Below are 24,698 nucleotides of genomic sequence, written 5' to 3'. Positions count from 1 at the left end.
TCAACCACTGAGCCACGCTGGCTGGGCTCAAATTACTTTTGAAAAGTAAGATTTTTCTCCTAAGTTTACTCATATGGCAATTGCAGGGATTCCCAAACCCCAAGAGACATTATCCATTGTATCAAATAATATCACATTTCATGTGAATGGTGCCCCCTGGTGTTGTGCAACTCAATGGCTCTGTATTTAAGTTCCTGATGCCTTTGGCATTTCTTACTCAAGCCTCTTCCTTTTTCTCTTGGAAGCTCCTACAGAGTGATGCATTCTTTATCAGTATAGTTGGGGTAAGCCAGGGAGGCTCATTCAGTGAAAACTGTCAGTACTCCCACCGACGCCATTTGGACACAAGTGAAGTTCACGTTGTAGAGTAAGTCAGGACCCACCGTCTCAAATGCCTGCTTCCCCTTACACGTCTCACCATCTCCCAGCCGGAATGAGTGCCTTTCACTTCCTCCCTAGCTCTGGTGGGGACTTCTGTCGTCACATTATCCTTCTCTTTTCCTATGTGAGTCATAATAGGAAATGCCTGCTGACAAATGTGAATTACAGGGGAAAGGAATAATTTCAAAATGGTATTATTTTACTTATATTGTATTTCTCGTTAACTGCATTTACTCAAAGTTTTGAAACCCGAGTACAGAAAAGTGCACATGCTTTACCCCATATTGATTTCCAAACTGCAGGTTATGTGTGATAACTAAATCCCTCATTAAGTGTGGTTAACGCCTCCATGCACTTCTATTAGTTTTGACTTCACGTGAACCATGTCTTCCTTAGTTAGCATAGGAAAGTACTTAAAAAGCAAATGGTGAAGAGCAATGAGGATTATCTGTTCCAACTATTGATTACACCTTTGACTGTATCATTGCCTCGGTAAATTGTTCCTTTGCATTCTACAAGTAGACTGTCTAGGAAATATTTTGCAATGATTATTTCAGATACATATTTGAGTAGTTACTCCTTTAGAAGTTTCCTGATTTAAATAAAAATTTTCCAAATTTCCTGGGTAAATTATACTTATTTTCTGCAACATAGGAAACAAATCCGGGACAGCATGTCTCACTGGTGTTTACATTCGGTGCCCCAAATTAGAACCAAGTCATTGTTCATCCTCTTTTCAACATTTACATGTTCTGTGAACTGAGGGAAACAATTCATAACCGTCATCAGTCCCCTCATTTGTAACACACGACCAATACCAACCCACCCGACAGGCTTTGGGAAGCCTAACGCATGCAAAACATCAACATATTGTGGGTATTCAATTAACAGTAGCTGTTCACAGGCAAGTTCTTGAATTGCTGATAGTTCGGTTCTTTGACCTATGTAAATGCTATATGGACATTCAATAATTATTGGATTAAACATATAATGCACCTCATGGACTCCCGTATTTCACAATTAAAAATGAATGGTAGCTTTTAGTGTTAATTTATGTAATGGTCCCTTAAGCCTGACCTACTAATTATAAATTCTAATAGGGCATATTATTTAAAAATAGGTTAGTTTCATTTTGTAGTAAACAGATGAATTTCCTTTTACATCCACTCTTAATACCTGTTGCAGAAGGAAGCTGGGCCTCCTAGTTGCTAACCCCACTCCTGCTCATAGTCCAAAGCGGTGCTGCAGGAATTGAGAATGGGAAGTAGGGAAGATATAGCCTTATGACAGTTATTGCAGCCCATGGCAGCACCAGCAGCCCCCAAGAATTTGGGTTAAAAACTCACCACACCACCATTCTTCAAAGTCAACTTTCTAACTTGGTAAAAAATATATTTTTATTGACTTCAGAGGGGAAGAGACAGAAACATTAATGAATCATTGATCAGCTGCCTCCTGCACACCTCCTACTGGAGATCAAGCCCAAAACCCAGGCCGTGCCCTTGACCGGAATCGAACCTGGGACCCTTCTGTCTGCAGGCTGATGCTCTATCCACTGAGCCAAACCAGCTAGGGCCCAACTTTCTAACTTGACCATTAAAAAAAAAAAAATCTGATTTTAACAATGTTAAGAAAAATTAATCTCAGGACATTGTCTTGTCTAATTGTTTCTTATCTTAATAACCTATTTTACTCACTAAACCTGATTGCAATTTTAGGATTTTTAAAAACAAACTTCAACTGCACCCATAAGGAATAATTTTCTAATCGAGAATATTTAAGACAGGCAAGTACTAAGGAGAAGCATTAATAAAGAGCTACTGATGTGACTCATTTCAAGGGACTGAAGCTTTGAAGATGTGGTCACTAACAACTAACTAGCTGAAAATCAGTCTGAGGGGGATTTTCAAGAACTTTACAATTTGGAGAAGGTAAGCAATACAACATCATGTAAAAGCTTGGGGTCTGGAATCAGATAGGGGTGTGAAATCAATCTTTGACCAAATTACTTTTTTCAGTCTCTTCATCTGAAAAATGGGCTAAATGAGCACAGCTACTCATAAGGCTATGAGGAAATCAGAACACATGTCTAAGCAGTTAATAAACTAAGGAATATTGCATTACAGTGGGCACTTTCAATATATTATCTTGCTTAAATCTTCCATGCTCTCTGTGGCAGCTATTAGTCCTACTTTACAGATGACGTTTAAAGGCTCAGGTCCCAGAGGGAGCCCAGATTCTCAGTAAGAGATTCCCAAGTTTGCTTTCTTCTGCACTATACTATTAAAGAATTATAAAGTATGCATTTTTCTTAAATCACGAATTCTTTAAAAATTTTCAAGGGACTGAAGCTTTACTAAGTTTATAGCAAGTACATGTTTAAAAATTAAACAGCATTTTGTTTTTACACTGAGCAGCTCCCTCCAATTCTACCATATCAATAGGTTACTAGAATTTAAAATATTTTCAATAACCTTTATGTTAACTTGAAACAAGCCAATTTAGGAATTTACCAAACTACCTAGATACATTATAGAAATGTATTCTTTGTAATATTTGGCTCATTTTTCTGACAATCGTCCCATAAAATACACATTCCAAGACTAAGGAAAGCGAGGTAATTAGAAGTGCTTCTACTCATTCATGTAATTGCTTCTCACAACCCATGATTATTTCAAGTTCATAAAGTATCCTTATCTATTATTTCTAGAATATTTAAGTTGTGCTAATGTTCTGTTTACCTATTCTAATATTACTGGCATGAGCAAGGTCATTTCTTGATTTTCCTCTTACATTATCACTATTACTGCTCAACTTGCAGTATCTCAAAAGCCAGAAGAAAAGCCACAAAGATGATTAAGACATCTTGGGCCACTGAAGAAAAATGAAACAATGTATCACAATGGAATAACACAATTAGAATCACCCAGACACAAAAACAGGATTCCATTTCATTACTAACAAAGGTATGTCAATTGAGCAAGCTCATTAAAGAGCTGAGCACACTCTCTATTCTTCCAGTATTAAGATTTGTAAACAAAAGATCATCCAGTTCTAGATTTGCCAACATACCTTCTCTATTCATAAAGTTGCATATCAACTTGAAAAACTACTTGGTTGCAATTTACAATGACTAATAGCAGGAAGCTTATTTGTAGGAATTAGCTCTGACTTAAGGGGAAAAAAAACACAACTTCTTGAAAAGGTAAAATAGCTTAAAGCATTTAATATCTAAACAAATCAATCTGTTAATAGCAGTAGTCACAAAATATGTTTAATATAGAAACCCACATTTGTCTTAAGAAAAAGTGTAAATTGTATTTTTACCTCAAAACATAAATTATTAACCCACTTAAAGAATCTGCAGTGGTCAAAATCATGAATTTTAAACAACCTCAGAATAAAATAACCTTAAGTACTTTATACTGCTTTATATCTAAAAAATGCTTACAACTTCTCATAAAAATAGTCTGAGGCAACTATTTTTTCTTTTATTATTTAACAGACACATTCAACATTCTGGGCAACATTCTTAAAACCTTAAGCTTCAGACTTTCAAATACTATGGTCCCCTTTTCTTGATGTCCACTAGGAAAAAAAAAAAAAAAGCATGGTAGACAACTTAATGTAATTTCACCAAATCAAAAGCAGTACAAAAGTTTTAAGACTCTACAGAACTACACACCGTACCTAATGCATCATTAAAAACAGAAGACAGTATTTCCCTCAGCAAATAAAACAGCATACTGGTATGCTGTTAATGCATATCTTTTAATGTGTACTGTCATCCATAAGTTATTTACAACTTTTACTGTGTGAAGAGAACTAGAATGTAAATTTTCTGCAAAACTGGAAAAAAGCAATACAAAATTTGTGAAAGCCTGTTTATATGATACAAAAGTCAGTTTTTCTCTTCCAATACCAGATACTGTATGCGGTGACACTTTGCACATATTATAGTAATTCTTGAGGGTGTTTTAATGCTGGAGGTAAGTTTACAGGCCTTGATTCTTCATCAAGGAGCACTAGGTCTTCTATTTCACTGCCTTTGTACTTCCTTTTACATATTCTGACCACCACCTTTTTCTTGAGAAACACCTTTAATGCTTCTCTGGATGCAACCGCTTTTGCATTTTCTTTGCTTTTTCCACAGCCAGTGCCCAAATACACAGACTTGCATCTCAACTCACAAACAATGCTTTCTTGGGAGCTCTTACTTTGCGGCAGATCCGCCAGTTCTTTCAGCGGGACGAAAAACACATCCAGGGTTGCTTTCAGAGCCTCAATGGCCGCGTTTAAGAGCTCGCCGTGATTCACACTGGGACTAAAGCCACCCACGGCCACCAACTTCCACGCCACCGTTTTGTACAGTCTGTTGAAAAAGGGCTGCTTCTGTTTCACATCTTCATTGGTTAACTTGCAGTAAGAGAACCTGACAGCACTCTCACTTGACTGGGAAGCACTTTTAGAAGGCAACTGGGATGTGCTAGTCTGAGAACTACTATTGGAAGCCAGCTGGGACACACCTGCTAAGGAAGTGCTTTTGGAAGCCAGAGATCCGCTGGCCTGGGGGCTGCTCTTAGCCGCTAGTATCGATGCAGCTACCTGCGAAGTGCTTTTGGAAGTCAGCATTGATGTATTTACTGGTGTGCTGTTCTTGGGCGTCAGTAAGGATGTGCCTGAGGAAGAACTGCTCTTAGAAACCGGTGGGGAAACATTCGCCTCTGAGCAGGTTTTGGAAGTTAACCCACTTGAAGCTGTCTCTGGACTAGGCTTAGAAGACAACAGTGGCAACTCTACTTCTGCGCTTCCTGAGGAGCCCAACAGTGGCACCTCAACCTCCGAGAGGCTCGGGGAAGCCGAGACCGAAGAGCCTTCCAAAGCACTCTTTTTAGGGGATCCACTTTGTTGACTGGAATCAGTGGACTGGGTCACATGACTATTCACACTGGATTTCAACAACGAAGAAACGATCGATGCTGCCGAGCTGTGTTTATCTGGGGCTTCTGCCTCAGAAGCCTTGCCAGCCCCTGCTGCTGTGACCTGAGAGGAGCCGCTGCTCTGGCTGGAAGCAGGCTGATCGCCGTCACTGGTGGAGCTACTCTGATCGGAGGTGCCAAAGCTCCGGGTGGAGGTCCCACCACTCTCTGGTTTGGTAGATGACCCCGCACACACCGAGTTGTTTTCCTGCTGAGCTGATGCATGTTCTGTTTTGGCAGAAATCTTTGCATTATCTTGCTCAACTGCAGAATTGGTATTTCCTTCCAGAACTCGTTTTTTCGTTGGCTCTTCTACCCCTTCTAAAAAAAAGAAAAAAAGAAGAAAAAAAAAAAGAAAGAAAAACAGATATGTGACTAGTCCACCTCATATACAGCAGCTAAAAATACAGAAGATAGATACTCATTAAAATAAAGGCACAAGGCAAATATATTTTAGAACCAGTAGTTTCTCTAAAACGGGTGGAACAGCCTTGGCCAGTGTAGTTTAGTTGGGTGGAGCTTCATCCAGGACATCAAAAGGTGGCTGGTTTGATTCCCGGTCAGGGCACATCTCAGGCTGCAGGTTCAATCCCAGTCAGGGTGCATGTGATCTGAACAGCAACCAATGGATGTTTCTCTCTCTCCCCCCTTTCTCTCTCTACAATCAATAATAAAAAAATAAATAAATAAAAATAAAAAAAGAAAGAAAAAAAGGGCAGCCTTCCCTGGTCCCTTAATTTAAAAATAAACAAAACATGTGAAATAACTTCATTAATTTCTTCAAGAGCATCATTCATTTCTAATATCAAAAAATCAACAACAAAGACATTTGGCACTTCAAAACCTCAAAGCAGTTAAAGGAACACTATCAAATTCAGAGCCTAAAAACACAGACACACAATTCAGTCTTGACATTTCACTTAACATTACAGAAATTCCAGGCCGTTAAAAAGCAGTAACTATTACTAACGACATCAAACTTATATTCTAAACTCCTATGTATGTTCACATCTATGATCTGCTAACCATTGCTACTTGATATCCCTCTTTTCTTCACCTTGGCAACCAGTTCGTCTCGGGTGGTATGGATTGGAGCATCGGTCACTTTGATGCCTTCAGCCATACTAAGTATTTTATCCATAACTTTTTGGGGGTACCTGAAAAAGAAGGAAAAGCTCACCAGGATCCCATGTCAGCTCACCGGGAACCATGCCAGCTCACCAGGATCCCGTGTCAGCTCACCGGGAACCTGTGTCAGCTCACCAGGATCCCGTGTCAGCTCACCGGGAACCCATGTCAGCTCACCGGGATCCCGTGTCAGCTCACCGGGAACCCGTGCCGGCTCACCAGGAACCCGGGCCTGCTCACCGGGAGCCGATCGAAGAGGGCCTCTCACCTCTTGTTGAAGGGGCTCTCGCCGGGGATGACGTGGGTGCTGTCGGCGCCGGTGAGGAAGCCGATGCGCTCGTAGAAGGACTTGGCCGCCTGCTGGGACGGGGACTGCGGGCTCTGGCTGATGACGTCCTGCGGGTCGGGCCGGCCGCGGCAGTACGGCTGGCTCTGGCAGGAGCTCTGCAGGCAGCAGTCGGGGTCCATGCAGTCGGTGAGGCCATCTGCGGAGAGAGGGGAGCGGTGAGGACTCTGCCCACGCCGAGGTGTGGAGAGCGCTCTGGCTGTTGGCTGGTCTTCCCATCCCACGCTGTGTCCCCCAAATCTGGTCATTCCCGGGAGGTCCACCCTCTGGAACCCATGGAATACAAACACGACCCTCGCAGCTGCTCTTGTTGAGAGTAAATGTTTAGATTGGAGACGGCTGAGAAGAACATGTTGATTCTGAGCAAGACATAAAAAAGGACCGATGAGAACAGTCTCTGAGCAGGTGAAGCAATATGGACTAGCTCTGTGCCATCGCTCCGGCCTCTGTCCTTCAGAGAGGTACCACACCGTGTGCGGCGAGGGCACGGGCCTCCACGGGCGCCGTTCTAAGTTGGGAGAGGCCCAGGAAACGCGGTCTGTGGGATGAAGCCTGTGCAAACCAACACCACCGAGATGAGGCCAGCCCACACCTCCCGGAGCTCCTGCTCTCCCAAGGGAGGTAAAGGCATGCTCCAAATACAATGAAGGCGTCTCTCAGACTTTAAATAGGAGCCTGGGCCCCGGGTATGCCTCCCCACAATGGAGATATTAATTTAAAATGTGGCAAATGTAAAGATGCTGCCTATCGGAAACAATGAGACACTATCACAAAAATAGCGATGGTGCCCTGACTGGTTTGGCTCACTGGATAGAGTGTCGGCCTGCAGACTGAAGGGTCCCAGGTTCAATTCTGGTCAAGGGCATGTACCTTGGTTGCGGGCACATCCCCAGTGGAAGGTGTGCAGGAGGCAGCTGATCAGTGTTTCTCTCTCATTAATGTTTCTACTCTCTATTCATCTCCCTTCCTCTCTAAAAAATTAAATAAAATGTATTTTTAAAAAAATGGCGATGGCGGCATCACACAGCCATGGACAGGCTTTGCCTGTGCCTTCTCCAGGAAGCCACACTCAGTGTTCATGTAAGCATTTTGTTCGAAACGTATCCACCAACCCGTTAGTGCTAAGGCTGCTGCACGCCCCACACGGGGGATCGAGCTTGCAACCAGGGCACAGGCCTGGACTGGGAACCGAACTGTGACCTCTGGCTCATAGGTCAACGCTCAACCATTAAGCCCGGCCGGGCTAAGTTCATTTTTCACTGACCAGTTGGTACCTAAGTTTTCACCTGCCTGCCAATTACATTTCTCAGTCTTCTAGATTAATAAAAAGCATTGGTTTTTGAAGACTTTAATCACTATTGGGAGGACGGATAAAATAGTTTTAAAATCTTCAAACACATGTATCAGGTCTTGGTGTGACTCTATTATGGCAAATCAGTTGAAAGTATCTAGTTGACTTATATATTTTAATTATACAAGTATTTTTTTAAAAAAATAACTTATTAAAAAAAAACCCACAATACACTAGCCATTTCCTTCCTTCCTTCCTTCCTTCCTTCCTTCCTTCCTTCCTTCCTTCCTTCTTTTTTATTTTTTTTGCTTTATGCTACACTTATTAATCCTAAATAATAAAAGCCTAGTATGCTAAATGTCCAACTGTTCATTTGACCATTCACTATTATGTGCACTGACCACTAGGGGGAAGATGCTCCGACTAGTAGGTTAGCTTGCTGCTGGGTCTGGCCAATCGGGACTGGGAGAGATGGGCGGACACACCCTGGAGCCCTCCCGTGGTCCCTTCCCGGCCCCGATCATACATCGGTGGGTCCCTTGGCCTGGCCTGCACCTTCTCGCAATCCGTGATCCCTCAGGGGATGTTGGAGAGCCAGTTTTGGCCCAATCCTCGCAGGCCAGGCTGCAGGACCCCACTGGTGCATGAACCCATGCACATGGCCTCTAGCAGAACATAAGCGTGCCCTTCGTTATTTGACAGCAAGTTGAGACAACAGGAAACAGACTACATGAATTGTGCTGCGCATCTAGAAGTACGTGAACAGCAGCACGAGAGGTGAGAAGCGGAGAAGGGGGTCCTCGCTCAGTGTGCTCTGCCCGCCTGAGGAAGACAGTAGGGGCCCTTGTGATTTCCCCTGACACCCATTTCCCCGTCTGTGGGCAATAGCTCTAAACTCTCAATGGGTCCCCGTCCCTCCCCGCCTCAGTCCAGGCGCACAGCCCTGCATGTCTGCATCAGGAATGGACACGTGACCTCGCTGGTGTAACAGGAGTGAATTTCAGGAGCGACCTGCGAAGAGAGCCCTGGAGCTGCCAGCTGTGGAGCTGCTGTTACCTGGGAACCAGCCATCCCAGAGGACGCAGAGCCAGGAGCTGGAGGGGACAAGGGGCAGGTCCCAGGGCATCTTTGGGGTGAGCTGCACCTGACCTGGCCTCCTGGGGTCTTCAGTCCCAGCAGCAAAGCCTTCCCTTCTCCCTCTGCTGCCTGAATTCAGGGCTTTCTGGCACTCGAAACTGGAAGGACTTAGTTCACCAGGACACAGTGATCACAGGACTTAGTTCATCAGGAGGCAGAAACCACGTCTCTCTCATGGCTGTCCTTGTGTTCGAAGGGAAAGCTTACGGGGCGAGTACCTGAGTCACAGTGATGGTGCTGGACTACCTTTCCACTAATATTTTAATTTGTGTATGACCACGATTTCCATACACATGAGAACATGGTCAGATCTTACGACCTACTGCTTCCTTGCGATAGGTGTTCATGTAGATGCCTGTTATACACCTAAAAATGTGTCGCTAATCTTCTGACACTGCGTATTAGTCCTTCTGGGGGGGGGGGGGGGGAAATAAAATCATGTCTTAATAAATTCAAATGAAACTGAACTTTGAAACTTAAGATGAATTCATCGAAATATTACTTTCTTAGCCAAAAGGCCACGGAAATGAGAAATGTCTAAATATTTCTCCATATTTCTAGTGGAAGAAAGATGACACTGTGCGACAGGCTTGTTTTTCATGAAGATATATTCTAACAGTGCCATTTCCGCTCCATCTCTTTCAAAGGAATAGGAACACCGTTATTGCGATTCAGATTTTAAAGCAGTCAACTGCTGAACCATTGCCCAATATCACTACTGACTTCAAAAAAAACATTAAAAAAACAGCAAACTCCCCCCCCCCAAAAAAAAAAAAAAAAAAAAAAACTCGATGGATTTAGAATGCATTTGGCACGGGAGAGCTATTTAACGCAAACCTCTCTTAATATTCCTGCAGGTCTCCCCTTACATTCATTCTTCAACATGAGTAGAAGCTAGTCACTAAAGTACTTCCACGTACTGTATTATGCTGTATGCCCATTATTCTGATAAATGAAGGTTTACCCGTTCCCCGCTCTCTTTTCCCCCACCACACTCCCATCGTGGCTTCCTGCAGGTGCTGGATGGCTCAGTGAGTGACCAAGGAGGAGGGCTCGGATCCAGCCATTGATCTTCCTTAGTTTATAAAAAGCACATGTACATCTGGCATGCCGTCCGCCGGCCATAAAACTGCATGAGATCGACACCTTCTGAACGAATCCGCTGGGAATGCATTTTTACAAGCCCCTCTGCGAACATCGATCAGAGAAGGAATCTCCTTCTCAGCAGCCAAGATGCAGGGACACACTGCTTGTTATTTTTTTTGGGGGGGGTGGGGGTGGGGGGGTTTATCAGGAACTTGCCCAAGCAAATGAAGGATGGCTATGAATCTGGCTCCCCATAAATGGGGGAAACATTTTTCTTTCTTTGTCTGTGCTTCTTGGGCTGGGAGCTCTCTGTACCACTAAGCGGATTACTCACTTGCCCAAACATATATTGTGGCTAAACTGTCTTGGTGGAATAGCTTCTTAAAATCATTGAGATTCCATCTGAATCTCAAAAATATTAGGCTGGCTTAAATTTATATTGGTGTAGAAGCCGTAGCTAGTAGAATGAATCATAAAAAAAATCTCCAGAAAATCAGAAATGTTCAGACGCACTGAACAACAACATCAATAGCAATTAAGAGCCTTTATCTTTTCAGTGTAAGCTTTGCGATATAAGCGGTACTTTGAGGTAAAGTAGATAATATTGTTTATGCTTTCACTCAGCCTTTTAAAAAAAATATATTTTTAGTGATCTCGGAGAGGTAGGGAGAGGGAGAAAGAGATAGAACCATCAATGATGAGAGAGTCATTGATGAGCTGCCTCCTGCACATCCCCCAGTGGGGATGGAGCCCACAATCCAGGCCTGTGCCCTGACCGGGAATTGAACTGTGACCTCCTGGTTCCTAGGTTGAGGCTCAACCACTGAGACATGCTGGTCGGGCTCAGTCTTTGATATTGTTGCTCCAGTTTTCATTTTTAAACATGTCTTGTCGTTCCTTAGGCTTCCATTGGGCTTTTAAACAGTGGATGGGCCGAGACCGGTTTGGCTCAATGGATAGAGCGTCGGCTTGGAGACTGAAGGGTCCCGGGTTCGATTCCGGTCAGGGGCATGTACCTTGGTTGCGGGCATATCCCCAGTAGGGGGTGTGCAAGAGGCAGCTGATCGATGACTCTCTCTCATCGATGTTTCAAACTCTCTATCTCTGTCCCTTCTTCTCTGTATAAAATCAATAAAATATATATATAAAAAAAATAAACAGTGGATGGGACTTATTTTGCTAAGGGCCAGGCAATACATATTTTAGTCTCTGTGAGCCATTGAGTCTCTGTTGCAACTCTTGAGCTGCCTTTAGAGCAAGCATTAAAGCAGCCCAGCCGTAGAAGGCATGTAAGTGAATGGGTGTGACTATGTCCCAACAAAACTTTATTTACAAAGCCAGGTTTTAGCTTAGCGGTCATAGTTTGCCAACCTCTGGTCTTGCTTTAAAGTTTCTACCCTGCTGCATTTCCTTGTGCTTTTCCCCCCAAATCATTCTTGAATTTTTTTGTTTTTTTAAACAAGGCTCACTTTGCCAGATTACTAAAACTTTTGACTCCTCGTCTTCCCTGGTTACCCTCTACGCTGGCTTCAACCTGCCTGTCCAGGCTCTCACTCTTCTTTCAAGCAGCTTTGGCTATTTTCATTGGTTTCCCAAAACCTTCACATACTGACTGAATAAAAAGCCATAAGTCTCCTTTTAGTGAATCTTCACCTTTTACTCAAAAGATAATGCCTAGCCCCCACCCCACAATATCTGGAAGACCCTCTATCCAGGCCCAGCCAGCGGGAATGGTAGGAATTCCGGTGCAGTATTTTATCTGCAGACTTGGGAACTTTTAGTGGACAGGGAGGCATACCTTTCATTACTCTGTTAAGTCACTACCTGTGACATGCTTGAAATTCACTTCTTTACTACTGAACTGGCGTCACGTTCAATTCTCTGTATCTTCCTGGTTTGTCTTAGTGGCTTTCTTGGTGATTTTAGTCTCTGTGTCCCATGCTGATGCCTCCAGGCTGATCATTCTCCTGAGCTCCATTTCCACAGCTGCCGCCTAGGGTTTTCCACTCAGATAGCACCCAGGCACCAAACACGTAACATGCCTAAAACACCACATAGGCGATCTGCTCTTCTTCTGACTGCCCGCATCAGCGGGCGGGTCCACCAGCCACCCATCCCGTGTCTCTACATAGCATCATTTCTCTTCCTTTTTCTCTGCACATAACGACCAATTCTTTTCTTCACCCCAGACATCTTTTGAATCAGTGTACTTCTTTCCATTTCACTGAAATTACCCTTCAGGCCACAGGGGCCACCTTCTGACAACATCTCAACACCAGCTAGGTTTCTCAGGTGCCAGTCTTGTCCTAAGTATGCATTCTCTATGCCGTAGTTAGGGTAATCAAATCAGATCCCATTACTCCATTTCTTTAGCTGAAAGCCTTCCTTTCCTCGGTCCCCGCCTCCTTCTGAGTAGCGAGAACTCCTGAACGCAGCGTACAAGACCTTTCATGATCATTATTTCCTCTGCCCGAACCTGCTCTCACTCCCCACCCCGCACCCTTCCACACTCAGCTCAGTGGCCTCAGGAAGCTCCGAGAAGGATAATCTAGTAAGTTCACTGCTGTATCCTCAGCATCACGTGGCCCAAGCCGGGGTACAATATATTTGCTGAATGAAGAAAAGAGTGACTTTAGTTCCTAAGGATTGTGAGACCTGAACAAGTCAGAACAATGTCTGAAAAGCACATCAGAAACACCGACTGCTTTGCCCTTATCACCTTTACCCTACTTTCAGGAACGATGCCACTCCTTGGCTTTGCTTTTACTAAATAGGTATTTTTAAATGCTCAGTTGGTTGAGTGCCATCCCATGCACTAAAAGGTCACCAGTTCGATTCCCTGGCATGTATTTGGGTTGTGGGCTCTATCCCAAGGTGGGGGCATGCAGGAAGGCAGCCAATCTATGTCTCTCTCTCTCTCTCTCTCTCTCTCTTTCTCTTTCTCTTTCTCTTTCTCTCTCTCTCCCTCTCAAATAAATAAAAAACATATTTTAAAGATATTCTTGATTAAGTGGACATTAAGCAATCCACACAACTATAAAAACATTAGAATAAATTATATGAAAGACTATCATTTTACAAAGGGAAAGTCCTTATTTATGAAGACTTAAAATTCAGAATTCGTCAACAAAAAGATAAATGTTATAAAAATTTATCTCATATGAAGTGAACACTTTTGCATGACAAAGGACACGATAAACAGAGTTAAAAGATAAACCAAAACCTGGGATTAAATATCTGTAACATGCCTAACAAAGAGTTAATAAGCTAAATAAACGAAAATGAAAAAAGAAAAGTTAAGCAACTCAACAGAACAAAATGGGCAAGAGAAATAAATAAGCAATTAGCAAAAGAAGGAATACAAATGGTCAAGAAATGTATATAAAGATCATCAATCTAACTAGCAATTAGGGAAATGCAAATTAAAACAATAAAAATGGAGCTGTTTTGAGCTGTCAGACAAAATTCATATTTTTCATTTTTCTGGATGGCTTTGTTTATGGGCAGAGCAGGAACAGGGGACATAAACACGCTCATGCTGATGAAGTGGAGAGTGTGAAAGCCACTTACAAGGCAATTTGGCAGCAGCTATTGAAATTAAAAATTAAAAAACCCCTTGACCCAGCAATTTCACTTCTAAAAATCTGTCCAAGAGAAATATTTGTACATTTACAAAAAGATTTATATGCAGATGCCACAGACAGAGAAATATACAGATTCACTACAGATCTCTCTCTATACTAACAGCAAAAAGAAGCTATTGAATTATTATTTTTCCCCTTTAATCCTCATGCTAGGATATTTTTGTTGATGAGAGAGAGAGAGAGAGAGAGAGAATGAATTGTCAGTTGCCTCCCATACATGCCCCAACCTAGGTATGTGCCTTGACAAGGAATTACAATTGCAACCTCCGGGTGTAGCTCAATCAACTGAGCTACCCGGCTAGGGTCAACTAAGTTGTTTCTAATGTAGTAGTGGTAACGTTAACTAGTGTACCCATATTTCTATTAAAAGAATAAGAGACGCCTACAGGCATTGGCATGACAAAATCCTCTTGGGTATACTCGTTGGCAGAATCCATTTTGGATTCCCTATCCCATTTAAGTTTAAAAACACAGCTACGGCCGAGGCCGGTTTGGCTCAGTGGATAGAGCGTCCGTCTGTGGACTGGAAGGTCCCAGGTTCGATTCCGGTCAAGGGCATGTACCTTGGTTGCGGGCACATCCCGCGGGTAGGAGGCGTGCAGGAGGCAGCTGGTCGATGTTTCTCTCTCATCCATGTTTCTGGCTCTCTATCCCTCTCCCTTCCTCTCTGTAAAAAAATCAATAAAAATATATTAAAAAAAATAAAAACACAGCTACGCATGGAAGTTCACTGGAGGAGAGAGATGCACACTGAGTTGCTGACGGTGGTCAATCATTGACAACGAGAATGTCCTCTCCGTGCACGACCATTATGCCAAACCTCCTCCCAGTGCAGAGTCTCTCACGGCGAGCCACGTGTGACAAGGAGGCCGGCTTCTGAAGAGGTCCTCCGCACGGTCCATTTCTACTTTCGAAGCCCGAGGAGGCAGCTAACGGCAGTGGGTGCAAAATGAGGGGGAGGGGGGGCTTCTGGTGCCAGCCTGCGTGGCCCGAGTTCCCTCCCCTTCTCCAGCTCACTCAAAAAGTGCGGAAAGCCCCGTGCTCCTCATCAATGATCAGGGAGCTCTGGGGTCCTCTGCTTGTGAGCGCAGAACATGGGCTCACCTTTCCTAGGAGGGGCTGACCGTGCTCCACATTCCGAGGAGAGTCACAGGCTCAGACCACCCTGCTCTCTCCCCTGAAGGAGGATCCAGTAGTAACTCAGTACCCCCAGACCCCCCAAATCACCTCTCCCAGGAATATACTGTCATGCTCCGGGACTCCGAGGGCCCCTCTGTGTTCCGTTATCTGGGAGAACAGGGAGGGTTAGAGCCAGGGAGGACAGGGAGGTTAAGAGACAGGGAGGACAGGGAGGGTAAGAGGGAGGGCAGGGAGGGTAAGAAGGAGGATAGGGAGGGTAAAAGACAGCAGGTGCAACCCCAGAGGACTGCTTCTTGCCCCCGCTTCCCGTGTCACCCACGACTTGCAACCGAGGATCCTGGGAAGACCTGCGTCTTCCGGGCTGTTGCTGTGAAAATACTGCTCAGAGCCCGTTCCAGGGCCCTGAACGCCGTGGCGAGGCCCACCGTCACCGGGGATTCCGAAAGGGGTGGAGACCGGCACGGTGCACAGCACCTGGCGACCCTGCCCTTTCCCCGAGGTAACCGGCTCAGGGGAAAGAGCAGACAGACCCCTCAGTCCTCGCACATCCTGCCATCAATCCAATCTGCCGGGACCTGGTTTTTGGGGTGGGGGAGACAGGTAGCTATGCACTCGCCATCGCACCTTCTACGCCCGTGCTCCGCACCCCGTGCCCTCCGGCTCCGCGCCCCCTACCTCCTTCGTTGTCCTTGCTGTCCGTGCAGAGGGTCTCCATGGCCACGTCGCAGCCCGCTCCGCGCCAGCCGGGCTGGCAGACGCAGTGCCAGCCGTTCTGGTCCAGCGTGCACCTGCCGTTGCTGTTGCAGAGCCCGGGGCAGCCCTCTGTCAGAGAGACGGAGAAGAAGGAGAGGCGCGGGGGTTGAGCATGGGGGGTTTCCGCGCCCCGGACACACAGATAAGGGACACTGAGTGGGAACAGGCCTCGGTCAACAGCACAGAGACTGTAATTGCACACGGATAGGAACAGCAACCTCGTCCACGGACTCTCATCCTCGTCCCAGTGGCATCTTTTGATTGGCCTGACCCCGAGACACCACTTACCTGGGCAGGGCCGAGATATAGATGCAACGGCCCACTGAGTAGCTGCAGGCCAGACAAAATCAACTTCCTTTCCCCCCTCCCCCCTTTGGCAAAGCAACAAGGCCGATGGGCTGATTGCATGGCATGCAAAAGCATCTCTGCAAGACAATTTTGGACCCCCCCCCCCCCCCGTTCCCCCCCCTCCTCGGGCCTAGATTTTTTTGCATCTGTTGTGAACAGATACTGGCCACTCCTTAGGTTGGACGTACTTTCTGAGAGTGCCTTGTTGCTTTAAAAAAAATTCCCCTCTCAATTCAACAGCACGAAAGCGGGCACAGGGAGGCTCTGCGCGATGATGCCAGAACGAGGGTGTTCATTTTATCTGGCCCCAGAGTTGCCGTGTATTCATGTGGAATTACAGTGCGTCCGGTTCGCTGCACAAAGTATAGGCCAGGGTCAGTGACTATACTTTATGCCCAGAGTACACATTCCTCGTCACAGGAGAAGCAAAGCCCGGGAGGTGGAAGCAGCTCAGCGTCTAGTCTAACAAACATCGGGGTTCAGGCTGCATACGGATGGGACAGGACCGACAGGATTTCCAACTCAATGTGGTAGCTGGTGCAGATCTGAGTACCGAGGACGGACGAAATGAAATACCAGGAAGGACCACAAGGAAACACCGAGAGACTCAACAAAAACACGGTAGTGACGTGCTTCAAGACAGAGCGCGGAGTGATGTCTGGTGACAATCTCCCTAAGGCTTGTGGGCGGTTACCTTTATATCCTATCTTGTCTGCTTTTATGGGCAAGGAGGGAAAATGTGGGAAACGATTAAAATAATTTAGTATATCCAGAAGCTATCATTGTTTCAGTCTAACATGACATCAAAAAATAAAAATAAAAAAAAACCATTTTTTTTGTTTTTGCCAACTTCCTGACGATGGTCTCTGGCATGCGGCCCCCGTGGTCTGCTCATGAGGATGACCCCCAGGGAGGCCCTGGGTTTGGAGCTATGAGTTTGACATGACACTGACAGAAACAAGGATCTGAATGCTCAGACACGGGGAGGGTCACTGGGGATACGTCAGACCTCTTTGGACAGAATTATTTATAATTTGGTATAAAATAGGCATAAATTGGTATAAAATAGGCAGTAAAAAATGTTTGGTCTAACAACTGGGGTTTGTTATTCAGCTTCTTAAAAACAGAATCTGGGGTTGGGGACAATACGTGAGGGGGTGATCTGTTTAAAGATGTTTATGTTAAGTCTGTATAAAAAGAATTATTCCTATAGCGGCTTCCCCTCCTCCAGTGCGAAATGGCAAGGCGTCTCAAAGAGACCTTCTGCCTCTCAGATTAGCGTTTTCAGAAGGCCATCGGGACAGTCCTGGCGGGGCGCGGGAAAATCGCTCATCGGGTCAAGAGGAGATGAGTTCTGCTGCTTCTTTTCTTTCAGACAATTGTTGCCTGCATTTCTAGACCATTCAGTCCCTAAGAGGCGAACTTTCTTTACAGATGCCTTTTTGAGTTAGTTTTGTGTTTTTTATTTTTTTAAAGGGAAAGGAAGGCTGAAGTGCAGCGCTGACTGGGTGTGACGAGGTTATTATATGAAGCCTGGATATTGCCATGAGTCTTTTCATATTCTAATGAAAAGCACGAACACGGATTAGGAAATAGGTAATCTGCGGAGAAAGGGAGAGGGAATTTTCTCTTTGGGGGGGAGAATGGCTTTCACCTATTTCTACCATAACTGAAGACATGAGAATCTGCTGTTTTCTGCTCAGCGGTGTCACTCTCTATTTTTATAGAACCCACGATATTTTAGAGTTTTTAAGGGAATAACAAAGCAGATTAGGATACCGCATGTATTTTGAAACATTTAGAAAAAGCCAAAGAAGTTTTCATGTAAGTATAAATGGGATTCCTCTCAACATATGTTAACCAAAATCTCTAGATTGGCAATTTCTTTTTCTGCGATAAGAGAGTGGGCCGTTGCGAACTTTAATTTAGGATTTAAAGCTCATTAGCTGGATTTCCAATAATGAAAATCTTAACACAGAAACAAAAGATAATAAGGAGACAGAAAACAGCAAATGCACCGTTATCTTCAGTTGTTTTTTTGTTTTGGATTCCGGTGAAGGCCTTTCACGTAGGAATGAAATCCATGATAACCCAAAATTATAAAAATGAGACACAGACATTTAAGTCTCACTACTGAAAACTCAAGGCACTTCACATCATTAAGCCTCGCTCATAATTCACAAAAAATACTATGCATGAAAACCAACCTATTTTCATGGCTAGCGCAATCGGATACATGGTTCTATAGATAGATATGGAGAAGCGTGAACAAAGAGCAAGCATACAGTACCTTTAACTATCTTATCCAAATAGTGAGCTGGAGGAATCAAAAGGGAGAAAAGAACAGATAGACATTTCAGAAGGGTCACATGGGATGAGGAAATTTTCAGAATTTACATGCAAATCGAGTCGCTGCGGCTGACACCAGACTCACATCACATGACAGATGCACCTCGGAGCTTCTCAAAATACAACCGATTCATGTATAAGCCCGCACAGGCACGGCTTTTGCAAGCAGCATGTGCAGGTCAGCGACCACCCCTTTCCCAGGCCACTCAGAACACGCGCCCCCCCCCCCCCCCTTCTTCAGTGCTGGAGAATTTTGGAAATTTATAACGATGAGATCTACAAATAATCAAACTTAATTTTTTTTTTTTGGGGGGGAAGGGGGGATTTGAGAAAAGACTTCTGTGTTTTAAAAGAACAGAGTAGTTGCACAAGGGTTCCACAGGGGGAGGGCGCGACCACAGCCGGAGAGGGACCGTGTCTGCGGCTCTGAGCTGGCGTTCATGTAATCTGCTAGAGCCCCTAGAAGCTCCCTTAAAATCCCGATTTGGATGGGGCAGGATTTCTGAGGAGATTCCCAGTTCGTAAGAATTAATAACGCCGATCGTAGTTGGAGAGTCAGCCTTTTGCTTTCACACCAGGCCCACTCCAGTTAACACAACCAAAATGAGGAACGCAATGGACTCTGGCCGGGATTAGCAGTTTTAAAGCAGGAATACATTATTTCTCATCTAATTAATCCCATTACTTGAGCGAACAGAATCCATTATGCAGAACTGTGGATGGCAAAAACAGTGGTAAGGGCAAGTTTGTCACGGAGCCTAGAGAACAGCAAAAGTGAGGCTGAAATGAGAAAAATACATTTAAAATATACAGAAGGTCAAAATGTGCTGAACACTTTAAATAGGAAAAAGAAGTAGCACGAGTTTTGCAAAAAGTTAAACATGGGCCATGAGAAAATACATGTACTGAGCTAACGAGAGCAAGGTTTGGCACATGCATTTTACATCAGCGGCGACAATGAGGAGACGGAGAGTTTAAAACTAAGAAAGAGGGCAAAGCACCACCACAACTTGGCCTTGAAGAGTCGCACTTCCACAAGACCACAAATGCCTGGTTCTAATCTAAATAACAAAGACGGTGAAGGGAGAGGTCGGCATATGAGGCTCAGGTAACGGTTAAAAAATGATCGTTGCAACAACACAAACACCCTTTTTAAGCCACGGCAGGGAACGGTCAGAAAAGCCCGGCGTGCTGTAAGAAGCCATGAGGCACGATAATCGGGAAGATACTACAGTGTCTTTAAACACGGAGATGCCTGCCCGATGCTGACGTGCACATTACATTGCCACCGGAGTGAAGGATGCTGAAGGAGAGCCATAGCCACTCGGCAGTGTGCGTGGTGAGAGCCTATCCAATGGTGCAGTATAGGCCACGGCCACTGCACTGACTCCTGGGGATGGCCTAGCCCCGTGGTCGGCAAACTGCAGCTTGTGAGCCACAGGCGGCTCTTTGGCCCCTTGAGTGTGGCTCTCCCAAAAAATACCACGGCCTGGGCGAGTCTATGTTGAAGAAGTGGCGTTAGAAGAAGTTTAAGGTTAAAAAATGTGGCTCTCCAAAGAAATGTCAATTGTTGTCCTGTTGATATTTGGCTCTGTTGACGAATGAGTTTGCCGACCACTGGCCTACATCAGTGGTCGGCAAACTGCGGCTCACGAGCCACATGGGGCTCTCGGGCCTTTGAGTGTGGCTCGGTGTTAGGGCCATTTCTTTAAAATAGACTCGCCCGGGCTGAAAACCGGCTTCTGTGCATGGGCCACGAAGTTCCAATCGCACTGGACGTGGGCACCTGCACATGGTATTTTGTGGAAGAGCCACACTCAAGGGGCCAAAGAGCCACATGTGGCTGGTGACTTGCCAATCACTGGCCTAGACACAGGCAAATAGTACGACATTCAGAATGCTAAAGATCTCTCTCAGCCTCAGCTCAACAAGAAGATCTCAGAGGCCCAACTTAGAAGGAGGATAATCCAGTCAGAGATGCGCAGCATAAAATACAGACATATTCTCCACTGTGGTGACGACGGAACAGCCTGGGAGTCCAGGACACATTTTTATTTCTAAAATAAAAGTGCAGTGTGTGTTTCTAAATACCTTGTAATACAGACTTTAAAAAGAATTTGCATGAGTATCTCACTAAGCCATACGTAGGTATCATCCTCAGGTTATTCACATGCCAGTTCCTGTAGAATGACAGGAAAGCTACCGTCTGAACATACGTGCATGTTAAACCTATGTACTCCCATCAGCAGCTGTCTACATCGGCATGCGGGCGGCATCCCCTTTGATTTGATGCCCCTTTGTTGGCACGCCCTGCACTGTTTATTACTGATTACCCTGTCATAAAGGATTATGACCTTGACATAATTTTGAACATCATAAGACAATTTACGCAATTTAGTGTTTTTTCTCTCTCTCTATAGAAGCCTCATTCTAAAATTAGGACAAAACATTGCAAATATTTTATCCCATGTAGGAGAGTCCATTCATTTGAATTCTAACAACTCGTGAGCCTGGGCCAGTGGAGAAAAAACAGTCTGTGTGTTCATGTGTCACATGTCACAGAAATTTGACATTGACAACACTTTTGAAAACCTGCTTCCAAGAAACTGTTTTTGAAAGTTTGCAGGTTTCATTCTTTTATAGCTCGGAAATTTGGTGTAAAATTTACTTGTACAAGCGCCTCACTTCTTACACTCACCCACCCGAGCGAAACACCGCACCTCAGCCGGGAACGTGATTTATACGGAGACGTTTCCAAAACAATGAAATAATATTTTTCCTTCGTGAAGTCAGCCCTGAAGTATCTGCCTTCTAGGGGAATGGTGCTCTGAGATGAACCACGTTTTGTGAAGTCAGCAGTGCTGCAAAGTGCCATTGTAAGCGACAGAGCTCTGGACAGACAGCGGTAGAACCCTGTTTGGGAGCTTCCTCCCGTTCAGAATGTCACGCCTGGCTGTGGGCCGCACCTACATGATGGGAGTAACGGGGACACATGGGGCCTGCCGGCACACTGCGGAGGCGGTGTGTGCACGCCTGTGGGCAGAGAGGACCACTGCTCGCTGTGCGATACAGGAGCTTTGTGGCAGTCTTTGCACATGTCGTGATTTGTTATGTTGGACCACACACGTAAACATGTTAGTAACCCATGTCTCCGTTAGATTTTTACTTCCTTTCAAAAAATGTTTGTATTGATTTTAGAGGGAGAGGAAGGTGGGGGCTGATTTGAAAGAGAGAGAGAGAGAGAGAAAGAGACCTGCTGTTTCCAGCATGGGCACGCCCTACTGGGGATAGAGCCCACATCACGGGCATGTGCCCAGGAATCTCACTGGTGACAGAATGATCCTCAACCAGTGGAGCCACGCCGGCAAGGGCTAAATTTTTACTTCTTATTTGAATTCAAAGTCATAAGCAAAGTCACATTTAGTGAGTTAGTCTAGGACTTCCTAGACCCGTGGTTGGCAAACTACAGCTCGCGAGCCACATGAGGCTCTTTGGCCCCTTCAGTGTAGCCACAAAATACCACGGCCTGGGCAAGTCTATTTTGAAGAAGTGGCGTTAGAAGAAGTTTAAGTTTAAAAAATTTGGCTCTCCAAAGAAATGTCAATCGTTGTGCTGTTGATATTTGGCTCTGTTGACTAATGAGTTTGCCGACCACTATACTGGACTAAAAAGAAAATCAGATCTATCTCAGCACTCTGATTTGGGAATGAAACTATCTGAGAGAGTTCTTAAGGCTAATAAGCAAAAGTTAAACAAATACTTTTCAGACTAAATGAATATTTGGGTCTTTGGCATTTTGATCCAATGAACTTGGTTATGACAACTAGTGAACTCGTCACTGAGCAGTATTAGTAAGTCTAATGGCAGGAAACCATACAAATGCTATGCTGATTAGGTCAATGTCAATGAGTAGAATTTCTCACTACTCATCACTATTTTTGTGTTTTCATAAAATTTATATTTAAGAAAAATGTGTAAAATGAAGATGCGTAAGTATGTAAAATATACTGAGGGCTTCCTTTTGCTAGTTTTCTTGAAGACATCAGGGAAAATAAGGAACAACACTGAACATCCTTTGAACTCACCTCTGATAGACTAATTTATTTGGGAAACTCCAATAATGGCTCTTTTAAAGGTGAGTCACAGAGAGAGTAATTTTTCTTTATTCATGGGTGGGAGTGCCCAGATGTTGGGCACTGTATCGGGGCACTAAGCTCTCCTGAGCCCTTTTCATGAGCTGAGACTTGCTCTACAGTCCTCTGCCCACTTCCTGTTTTCCACGGCTGATGTCTGTACACAGCACTTGGTCTATTTATTTCAGCTGATGAAAAAAAGCTAGAAGGAAATTTAAATTTTAGAAGGTGCTATGTCGAGTTTTCAATAACTACTTTACACTTTCTTAAATCCTTCACAGTATAAGTGGATTTTCCTGGAATCCGTTTCTGTTGTTATAATTGTTATTTTTCCAACTATGTGTCCTGTTATCAGTTATAGTTCAAACTTTCCTGAATAAAAAAGTGACATCTCATTATTAAGACATCATCGACATCATTATTAATGCATCCACTCCTATGACAATCCAATCTCTTGGTGACAGAAACACAGATTTTACTTTCTCTTTATCACAGGGAAAATTTAAACATCACCGAATCCGCTACACACACACACACACACACACACACACACACACACACTGAACAGCTGCAAAGTGCTGTGGGAGGCGGCAGGGTCTGGTGCTTAAGAGTATGGGCTTGGGAATGGTTCATGTGGGTTGGGCTCCGGTTCCGTTACTTCCTCGCTGAGCCTGGTTCCCTCCCTGGAGTTCTAATAATGCCACCTGCGCAGGCTATTGGACGCATTCAGGGAGATAGGATAAGCAGATAAATTCTGCTTTGTGTCTGGGCTCATAGTAAACACTCAGTAACTATCAGGTACCATGAATTTATCGTGTCAACTAAGGAAGTTGGGAAAGCTGCAAACCCTACATAGCTGGACTCTTTTAAGAGGCTCGGAAGCAAGGGAGGGAGCTGGCCTTAAGCCAAGGAGCCTGGCGCTGCCAGAGAGGGCTCCCTGGGCCGGGAGGGGCTCTCTGCCCGTCAGGCCGGTGAACCCCGCCTGCTCCGCCTCCTCAGGCACACGGCTTTCCTGGGAACCTGGTTTGGGTGACCCAGCCAGCGCCCACAGTGGGACAGCTCCCTTTTCTCATCCCCTCTCTCACATACCCCCGCTGGTCTTCCCCTCTCTTCCCCATCAGAGCGCGATGGGCTTCGGGCGGGGAATAAGGAGCTGTCACGGGGTGAAGGGCCGGGGAAGTGCGGATCAGTAGTTATTAAAAAAGGTACAGTGCGTGGGGAATAGAGGCAATTACACCGTCACCACGAGGAGCGGGGCCAGTGGGAATACATCGGGGGACACTGTATGTGACTGTCTGACCACTAGGAAGCCATGCACAATAATACTGGATGTAAACGGTAATTGAAAAATTAAAAACAAAACTTTAATTAAGAAAGGAGCACATCACAACGTGTTCCTATATCATTTGTGTCCCCTCCTTTGTCATCCCATTGGGCACGTGCACCAATCCTTCCTCAGGAAGTGCACACCTCTGTGTCCACCGTCACTTCATCTGCCCCTAAACTTAGAACCACAGTCACCTTTACAGTAACTGCTTCCCAACTCAGACACCAACACTTCACATGTTACGTGTGTAGTTCTGTCCTTATATTGCCCTTCTGCTGAAACATGTTTGTTCTGGAATGTTCTGACCAGAAGCGATGGGATGCAAATGGCTAAATTTCGCAGCAGGAGGGTGTGTGTGTGTGTGTGTGTGTGTGTGTGAGAGAGAGAGAGAGAGAGAGATCATTCCTAAACCAGAAGGAAACCTGCGCCCTGCTCAGAGTCGCTTTCTCGGTAGCTAGTGGCACTTCCAGTGGGTGCCATGCCGGTACGTGCAGCCAGGACTGCCCATTGGGCTGTTCCCAGGCACCCACACGGACCCCAGTTCAGGGGGAATGCACCCGGCAGGAAGGGGTAGGGGCTGTGCTGTTGCCCCTGAGACACTGTTCTCTGTGCAGCGGCAGGGTGATCCCCGTGGCACACGCCCAGCCATGTGTTTG

The 24,698-nt window shown here is 45.1% G+C and overlaps 2 protein-coding genes across 2 annotated transcripts in view; both read right to left on the bottom strand.

The window, feature by feature from the left end:
* Positions 1-3,575: 3,575 nt before the first annotated feature.
* Positions 3,576-6,530, bottom strand: CDKN2AIP (CDKN2A interacting protein). Its single transcript, XM_084880308.1, has 2 exons — positions 6,387-6,530; positions 3,576-5,681 (listed from the first exon to the last, which is right to left on the bottom strand). The coding sequence occupies exons 1-2, from the start codon at positions 6,499-6,501 to the stop codon at positions 4,336-4,338; spliced, it is 1,461 nt and encodes a 486-aa protein (XP_084736434.1). The 5' UTR covers positions 6,502-6,530; the 3' UTR covers positions 3,576-4,335.
* Positions 6,531-6,752: 222 nt separating this feature from the next.
* LOC311618694 (teneurin-3) overlaps positions 6,753-24,698 on the bottom strand; it is a gene marked incomplete at its 3' end in the record, with an annotated part of 452,876 nt that continues 434,930 nt past the window's right edge. The window contains exons 13-15 of the mRNA XM_084876249.1: positions 18,524-18,550; positions 15,808-15,954; positions 6,753-6,973 (exon numbers count right to left, since the gene is read on the bottom strand). Of these exons, the coding sequence (XP_084732375.1) occupies positions 6,753-6,973; positions 15,808-15,954; positions 18,524-18,550 (395 nt within the window). The remainder of the gene's footprint in view (positions 6,974-15,807; positions 15,955-18,523; positions 18,551-24,698) is intronic.

This window comes from Pipistrellus hanaki (assembly GCF_964339955.1).
Source record: "Pipistrellus hanaki genome assembly, chromosome: 3".
Classification (NCBI taxonomy): Eukaryota; Metazoa; Chordata; class Mammalia; order Chiroptera; family Vespertilionidae; genus Pipistrellus; species Pipistrellus hanaki.
Note: the sequence above shows the minus strand (reverse complement) of the source record. Positions and strands in the feature narration are given on the sequence as shown.